Source organism: Oratosquilla oratoria, unplaced genomic scaffold, assembly GCF_046742065.1.
Source record: "Oratosquilla oratoria isolate Oo_2021 unplaced genomic scaffold, ASM4674206v1 SCAFFOLD59, whole genome shotgun sequence".
In the NCBI taxonomy this organism is placed as follows: Eukaryota; Metazoa; Arthropoda; class Malacostraca; order Stomatopoda; family Squillidae; genus Oratosquilla; species Oratosquilla oratoria.
In genome coordinates, this window is record NW_027467723.1 from 155,001 (window position 1) to 165,000 (window position 10,000).

The 10,000-nt window shown below is 34.8% G+C and overlaps 1 protein-coding gene across 2 annotated transcripts in view; it reads right to left on the reverse strand.

Moving 5' to 3' along the window:
* Positions 1 to 5,694: 5,694 nt before the first annotated feature.
* Positions 5,695 to 10,000, reverse strand: part of LOC143023774 (lachesin-like) — a gene marked incomplete at its 5' end in the record, with an annotated part of 136,963 nt that continues 132,657 nt past the window's right edge. For both annotated transcript variants that reach the window (XM_076182388.1, XM_076182387.1), the window contains 1 exon segment: positions 5,695 to 6,041. In XM_076182388.1, coding sequence (XP_076038503.1) covers positions 5,695 to 6,041 — 347 coding nt within the window.

The following is a 10,000-nucleotide window of genomic DNA, read 5'->3' on the forward strand; positions in this document are numbered from 1 at the left end:
ATGGCCTTGACTGAAAGATGATTCCATTTCACAGTGTCATTTCAACATATGATGACTGTTTTTCCTCACCAACTCTACACAGAATTTAGATAAAAGCTGTAGATAACATTTCTACATGAATTACATAATAAAAGGCTTATACATAACTATATATATATTTTTCCGCATTCTTATATAATAGTTAAACTACCTATTGAAATGTGTAACAGTGGTTAATTGCCCACTCGTTTTGACCTTGTGTTGTTTTTATCACCTTCCTCAAGGTGAAATTGTTATCTGTAATCTCTCCGGCACATTATTTACAGTTGATAAGGGCTTTATGTACAATCTTTTATCTCTTACATCAACAATCTATACGCTACAGAAAACTCTAGACGCCGAAATGATGCCCAGTCTATTTTTTCTATATCGTAATTATATATTTATATGTATATATATATTTATATAGATGTTTTATTACTTCTTGATATATCATATTCAGAACTTAAAAAACACCTTTATTTTATTCTTTCCTTGGTAATGATGTCTCTTCATCTTAGTTTGGCGACTGCAACAAGGAAGCATATAAAATATGAATATACATTATCATATACACAACGAGGAGTTTCTGAACCTGTACACTGAATTTAGAAATCTTCAGTGTATATAGATCCACATGGATATAGGGAATGTGCCACATAAACATCTTCTTGCCGGAACTGACAAAAGAAACAAGGGAACACTCTTAACATGCATTCGAGTAATAAATGATAAAGGATTAGAATCTCTAACCCTGCCTATAACATGTTACCCCCCCCCAAAAAAAAAAAGAGCATCGTCGTCTGCCTTTGAATAGGTTGCGTCGGTGTATTTTAAAGTCTATATCAAGAGAAAAATAGTAAACAAACAAAAACAAAAGCAACGAAGGCAAGATATTCACCATATGTTGGGGATTCTTCAATGAGAGAGGAAAGCTCGTCATGAAAGGAACAAGTACACACCTAAAAAGAAAAGAAAAGAAAAGGAAAAAGAAAAAAAAAAACAGCGAGGGGGGGAGGGGGGGCGAGAGAGACGTCTGGATGTGATTGGTGCAGCAGGAGGGAGTATGCCGCCATATTGCAATGAAACAGCCAATCAGCGGCCGAGTTCCGCTAGGTCCTCCCAGCTTCGGTCTAGCTTCAACAGCTGGTATGTGTCTGGCTGGTGGATAGGCATGTGGATCGAAGACGGATGCGTGGATGGAGCGAGTGGTGGATGAGAGCCTGCGTGTGGATCCTGTATATCCACCACGTCACCCGTGAGTGGGTGGATTTGGGTGGGTGGGTGGAGTTGTGGATTTGACGAAGCCTCAACGCCAGCCGCCTCCGATCGATCGGGGCAAGACTCGTCCGCCTTATCGCACTCCACCCGAAGCATTGGTGGAGAGCTGGTGGATCAGAGGTGGGTGATGGGTAGAAGGAAGGTGGAAAAGTGTACTGGGGAGTGGGGATAGCTACAGAGAGTAGAAATTGATGTTTGTTGTGGAGGCTGCTGGTTGAAATGAAGAATGATTCAGGGCGTTGTGGAATGATGTATTAAAGTGGATGGTGATAATAAGTGGATCAGTGGTGGATTTGTGAATCAGACGTGGTCTCAAGAGCTAATGAGAGAGTGGAGGATCATCCACACTTGCTGGTGGGGCTGTCAGAGTTGAAGTGGAGTATGTGGAGTTGTAGAGAGGTAGATGGAATGTGGATGAGAAGTGGAGAGGAGAGGATTAGATAGATGGTTAGTTATTGCTTGACGTGGCTGGATAGCTGAATGTAATACCACGACGAAATGGTTTTAATTTTTTCCTTGGTTAGCACCTTGGCCCTGGGTACAAGGGGTTCGTTCCTCTGAGCCGGATTGAATTACACGGTTTAAGCCAGAACAAAAAGAGTGAAGATCCCAGTGGGCCTTAATGGGATCCAATTAAGACTGGCTTTCCCCCTTTAATGGAAAATAATGATAATAACAATAATAATAATAACAGTAATAATAATAATAATAATAATAATAATAATAATAATAATAATAATAATAATAATAATAATAATAATAATAGCGATGATAATAATAGTAATAAAATGATAATAAAAATAATAATGATAATAATAATAATAATAACGATAATAATAACGATAGTAATGAAAATAATAATGATAATAGTTATAATGATGATAATAATTATAGTTATAATAATAATAATGATAATGATAATGATAATAATAATAATAATAATAATAATAATAATAATAATAATAATAATAATAATAATAATAATAATAACAATAATAATAATAATAACTAATAATAATAACAATAATAATAATAATAATAATAATAATAATAATAATAATAATAGTAATAATAACAATAATAATAATAATAATAATAATAATAATAATAATAATAATAATGATAATAATAATTATAATAATGATAATGATAATAGTAATAATAATAATAATAATAATAATAACAATAATAATAATAATAATAATAATAATAACAATAATAATAATAATAATAATAATAATAATAATAATAATGATAATAATAATAATAATAATAATAATAATAATAATAATAATAATAATAATAATAATAATAACAATAATAAAATGGAGGTTGACATAAAATAATTTCAGGTCACACCGGGTCATAATGGGTCAAAGTAGTGACATAACACGAGTCGGCACATGGCGACCGAAGACACCAGTCGTGAATGGAAAAAAAAAAAAAAAAAAAAAAAAAAAAAAAAAAAAAAAAAACCTTATATCCTGTTCCCCTCCTCCCCTGGGCATGAAGGACCAACTTAACGTTTTGATTGAACCTCCTCCTGACCACTGGCCTTTCCTCCTGAAGAAGGCATGACCGAATTGTTAAGTTCACGAGTCAAGACCAGCATGGATTCTCTCAATTTGGCACAGTCGCACTCTGGAGTACTGTCGGTAGTTTCATAATCGTTCGGTCAATGACTGCGGCTGTCGCGCAGCGTGAGCGAAATGTTCCGAAAGCGGAGGCGACGACAGTACATCGCTACTTTTTTTTTTTTTTATATTCCGTAGAACTTTGAGTGGTTCCTCTTTCTAGTATACACTTCATAATCCATCTCATCCTATTAGGATTGGATGAGTTTCATCCACCACCACCACCGCCGCCAATCCCCAACACGTCACAGAATGGATGATCTCACATATTCTTTGACCTCATACACTGACGTCACAGCTATGACGTCACCATATGGATGACATCACAACAATGGCAACCCTCTTCCACCACAACCATTGTCAATACCAGGATCACTGTTGTTAAACCACCACTATCAACAACGGGGTAATAATAACAGTTCCATATAAATAACACAGCACCACTAAAGCGTCTTTTCGCTAAAAGTGTCATTGTTATTACCATATATGTTGTTGATTATCGTGAATTGTAGTAATTTTATTTCCATGCATCGATGTCAGGCCTACGACAACATAGCCCTGACCATCTTTTATTTCTTATTTTTATTCTATTTATTTATTTGTTTATTTATTGATTTATCTATTTGTTTGTTTATTTATTTATTTATTGTTTCGGTTTAAGCGCCAATAAAATCTTCAGTACGGATACCCCCTCCCCCACAAAGGAAAAAGAAAAGGACTTCTAACACAAGGTAGATCAAAAGATGAGCCCTATTAAGTATTGCTGTCAAGTTCCTTAGGGTGACAAATATTTTAATTTTATTTATTTCTCTATTTATTTATTTATCTATTTTATTTGTTTGTCTGTTTACCTATTTATTTGATAGTATATTATTTATTTATTTATTTATTTATTTATTTATTCACTTATTTACTTATCTATTTATTCATTTATCGCGGTCCTCGAATTCTTCTTCTTCTTCTTCTTCTTCTTCTTCTTCTTCTTCTTCTTCTTCTTCTTCTTCTTCTTCTTCTTCTTCCTTCTCCTCCTCTTCACCTTCACCTTCACCTTCACCTTCACCTTCACCTTCACCTTCACCTTCACCTTCACCTTCACCTTCACCTTCACCTTCACCTTCACCTTCACCTTCACCTTCACCTTCACCTTCACCTTCACCTTCATCTTCATCTTCACCTTCACCTCCACCTCCACCTCCACCTTCACCTTCATCTTCATCTTCATCTTCATCTTCATCTTCATCTTCATCTTCATCTTCATCTTCATTCTTCATCTTCCTTCTTCATCTTCATCTTCATCTTCATCTTCATCTTCATCTTCATCTTCATCTTCATCTTCATCTTCATCTTCATCTTCATCTTCATCTTCATCTTCATCTTCATTTTTGTCTTCATCTTCATTTTCGTCTTAATCTTCATCTTCATCTTCATCTTCATCTTCATCTTCATCTTCATCTTCATCTTCATCTTCATCTTCATATTCATCTTCATCTTCGTCTTCACCTTCGTTCTTATCTTTATTTTCATCTTCATCTTCATCTTCATCCTCATCTTCATCTTCATCCTCATCTTCATCTTCATCTTCATCTTCATCTTCATCTTCATCTTCATCTTCATCTTCATCTTCATCTTCATCTTCACCTTCGTCCTCATCTTCATCTTCATCATCTTCTTTTTCATCTTCATTATCTTCTTTTTATTTTTCTTCTTCTTGCTCTTCATCTTCTTCGTGTATCTCTGTTCAGCTGAAGCTTACTAATCTAGCTATGCAACTGTCCTATACCTACATAATACTTGTATCCATAATATTTAACAACCACATGCACACACATGCATTCACGCACTCGGACTTGGAAACGTACACGTACACACACACACACACACACACACACACACACACACACACACACACACACACACACACACACACACACACACACACACATACACACACACTATGAACACCATTACTCAAACGTACTACTCAGATACACATAAGTTGATATGAGTTCACACATACTAATGTGATATGAAGGGTGCATAATTGCATTCGAAATCGTCACCTTTGCCAAATATGCTTGGATAATCGAGGCAAGTGACAATCACCGATGGCTGTTTTGGAATCGTCCCGAAGTTTTCGTGCTCATGAGGCCGGGACGAAACAAACACACCACGCAGCACACATTATAAACACTTATTGTGACATTATATCAACATCTATGTCTTAATATTTCGTTTCATATTTTCACATTTTTTAATTTAATTTTTCTAAGTGTTTTCTATTTTCATATAGTCTTTTTATGTTCCATTATTTTTATTGCTTATTAATTTTTCTTTCTTTAATTTATTAGCAATAGCTCTTCTTTATATGCAAACAAATAGGTGACGACATTTCATACACACGGACAAATACACAATTTATTTCAAGACTTCTTTGTTCCACAAGCCTCTCACTTTTCTCTCCGGCGCCATTTTCTCTTTTTGTTCCTCTCCAAATCCATCTCTCCTTCTTATCATGCTCTCACACGTTTGCGCGGAGGTTTCCGCCCTGACATTATTTCTCTCGCCTACCGTCTCTATTTTCTCTTTTTCTTCCGTTCCATTTGTTCAGATTTCTTTTTTACTTTTATTTTCGGGATAACTTTTTTTTTTCTGCTCTTCCATCTTGATATATATATTTTTTTTTGGCCTGTTTTCCTTCAAGTTCTTCCCATACTCTTGCTATTTTCAGCGTCGTGACGTCATGTCGACTGCCAAACCAGTCTTAGACGACGCAAAGAAGGCGCACCCTTGCGCCATCTACAACACCTTTCCGCCTCCCACTTCGGGGCCTGCTGCAAGTACCTCCTCCTCCTCCTTCTCCTCCTCCTCCTCCTCCTCCTCCTTTACTAAAGCTGCTCCTCCTGCTTTCCCTCCTGCTGTTTCTCTCGAGGACCGGCGCTGGCCTGCTGTAGGAAGTGGAGTTCTTGGTGTTGCTGCGGCTGTCGCTGCTCCTGTTGTTGCAGACCTCGGGTGAGGAGGTGGAGGAGGAGGCGGAGGAGCAGCTTGCGAGGAGCAAGTGGGTGAGTAGGAGCAGCGAGAAACAGAGCAGTTTTGGGCTGGAGAGGGACCCTGCGAACGAAGAGAAATGAAACTGTTTAGAGATGGTTAGAGGTTCTGGTGGTTGGGGTTGGAGTTGGGGGGAAGGGGGAATTTTGCAAAAGGTCAGTGAGTATAGGTCCCGTTGTCTAGGTTCGTGGGAATTGGAGAGAGAGAGATAGATAGATAGATAGATAGATAGATAGATAGATAGATAGATAGATAGATAGATAGATAGAGAGAGAGAGAGAGAGAGAGAGAGAGAGAGAGAGAGAGAGAGAGAGAGAGAGAGAGAGAGAGAGAGAAAGAGGGAGAGAGATAGATAAATAGATAGATAGATAGATAGATAGATAGATAGATAGAGAGAGAGAGAGAGAGAGAGAGAGAATGAGAGAGAGAGAGAGAGAGAGAGAGAGAGAGAGAGAGAGAGAGAGAGAGAGAGAGAGAGAGAGAGATAGAGAGAGAGAGAAAGAGAGATGGGAGAGAGAGTGAAAGAGAGAAACTGTGAATACATATATATAAATAAATATATATATGTGTATATATATATATATATATATATATATATACAGTATATACACATATATGTGTGTGTGTGTGTGTGTGTTTACCTAGTTTAATTACCTAGTTATAATATATGGAAAGGGGAGCTATGCTCGTGGTGACCCGTCTATCTATCACGCAATATCTAGTTTGTTTTTAAATTCTTGTATGGTGTTTGCATACACTATTGTTTCGTCCAATTTGTTCCAGGCATCCACACACACACACACACACACACACACACACACACACACACACACACACACACACACACACACACACACACACACACACACACACACACACACACACACACACACACACACACACACACACACACACACACACACACACACACACACACACACACACACACACACACACACACACACACACACACACACACACACACACACACATATATATACATATGTATATATATATATACATATACATATACATATACAGTATATATAATATATATACATATATTTGTATATATATATATATATATATATTATATGTATATATATATATATACATGTATATATATACATATATATATATATATCTTGATGGAGCAATCGGTTAAGTCCCTAGCACTTGACACGCGCTAGCCTAGGTTCGACTCCTTGGGCGTTCTGCGTTTAAATTTCTGCATGTTAACCTCCATCGGGTCTCCCGATATTGATGGCTTAGAATGAAAGTGCATTGTGGTTAATAAAAATGTATCGCTATTCACAGGGGCCCATTCAGTGTTGTACATATATATATTTGTATATATACATATATATATTTGTATATATATATATACATATATATATACATATATACAGAAACATATGTATGTATATATATATGTATATATATGTATATATATATATATATATATATACCCTTACATGGATAACTTTCCTCACTATTCTCCTAACCTCCAGTGAATTAACAACCCGCAGTCTACACCCTGAAGAAGCCTCAGACCGAGGCGAAAAACTCTGAGTTTCGGTGAAAGATAGTCAACAGTTACCTCTGTTACTAGAAGATAATTAACCAAGTCGGCATACAACAGCACAATAAGTGAGCTATGCTACTCATAAAAGAGAAATGAATCATTTCATCCAGTCCCTTTCTACAAGTGATAAGAAGATCTTTCAAAAGATCAAGAATTCCTACCTTAAAATCATCAAAGCATCCAGTGCAGTTGATTTTAACCAGAATTGTTTGAGAGAAAACCTGTGCCCAAGAAATATATATATATATATATATATATATATATATATATATACTATATATATATATTCATATAATATATATATATGTATATGTATATATGTGTGTGTGTGTGTGTGTGTGTGTGTGTGTGTGTGTGTGTGTGTGTATGTGTATGTATGTATTTATATGCGTGTGTGTGTATGCTTATGTCCGTGTGTGCATTTGCTTGCACGCGAGTATGCGTTTGAATATTACTTAAACATTTTCACAAATTCTTCAAAACCGCCACCTTTGCCCTATATGCTTGCGTAGCCTTATCAAGACCATATATCAAACCACAATCACGACTCATAGCTGCACTCTTGACCACACCAGTCGTGACTTAATGAAGGATAAGGGTCAAGGTAATTATTAGGTAATGATAAAGTAATAATGAGGTAATGCTTGATGTGGCTCTAATTACCACAACAAGTCTTTATTAGCCTCTTGCGGACGACCGGGTCATTTCTGGTAACATTTGTTCCTTTATTCATAGATTCATTAATTTATTTATTTGTTCATTTATTTATTTATCTATTGCTTCCTTTGTTTCTTTATTCATTAATTCATTTATTTATTTATTTATTCAAATACTTATTAACTTGATTATTCTGTATATCTATTTTTCGCATTGATTTACTTGCTTGACTATTTATTAATTTATGTACCTATTATGTTTTTGTTAATTTGTTCCAATTTTTATTCATTTACTTATACATTTATTTATAACTTATTTGTTTACTTGATTATTTCTTTGCCTACTTGTTTATTATTTATTTATTTATTAAAGTTTTTAATTATTTATTTATGTGTTTACCTATCCATTCCCTATCTTATCTACCAAATAATTGACCTTATCTATTTATTTATTGATTTATCCATTTGTTCATTTATTTGCCTATTCATTTATTTACCTATTTATTCATTTATCATCTATAAACCTATTTATCTATTTATTTATCCAGTTATTTATCACTATTTATTTATTTATTTATTCATTTATTTATTAATCTATTTAGTTCTAAGTGATCTCAAGCAGTTGAAATATATGTTTGGCCTCGATAGATTTTTTCTGGCTAAAATGTAATGTTATCACACAACTCCAAGCAGAACGGGAGTTTGAGAACCCTCTGACGCTAGAAACTACAAATCACCTAACGTTAGACAGAACAAAATTATTAAAGTGTGCCTCACATCTGAAAGGGTTTGAGATGCTCAGAACGGGCTGAATAAGATCGCCCGGCGCAAAGGATTTAATTGTGTCAAGTTGGGATTTTTTTATGTGTTGTATGTGTTGCTGGTCGGTGTCCCTTGCATTCGTATTTGACGCTGTGGCATATATATATATATATATATATATATATATATATATATATATATATATATATATATATATATATATATATATATATATATATATATATATATATATATATATATATATATATATATATATATATATATATATATATATATATATATATGAATGTATGTACGTATTGTTTTATTTGTTTATTTTTTGTCGGTTTGTCCAGGGATACGAAAGTATCATATATATATATTTTGTAGTTATGTTCGAGTTTTGACATTCAGTTCTGGTCACGGTTCAAAACTCGGGAGACTTGTTTTGGTCGATGTACAGATTTTTATTAATTCTTTTTATTTAGTCATTTGTTATTTTTTTTATTTGTTTGTTTATCAGTAAATTTATTTGTTAATTTACTTATATGTATTTGTTTACACACACACACACACACACACACACACACACACACACACACACACACACACACACACACACACACACACACACACACACACACACACACACACACACACACATATATATATATATATATACATATATATATATATATATATATATATATATATATATATATATATATATATATATATATCCCCTTAGAAGGGAGGTAACAAAAAAACATAGGCATAAAATCCACTCCCACCCACTCCATCCCCATATACTGCACTCCACTCCCATTCACCTCCACCCTCCCTCTTATCTTGACTTCTCCTGGATGACGGGTCATCCCTGCATCTCGCCTACTGCCCTGGATCTGAAGGAATGTAGCAAGACACAGTACATCCACAGCAAGGCCACTTCATTTAATCGGCGACCCTCCCCCTCTTCTCTGTCCACTCATACAGAAAAAGAGAAGACGGGGAAAAATCCC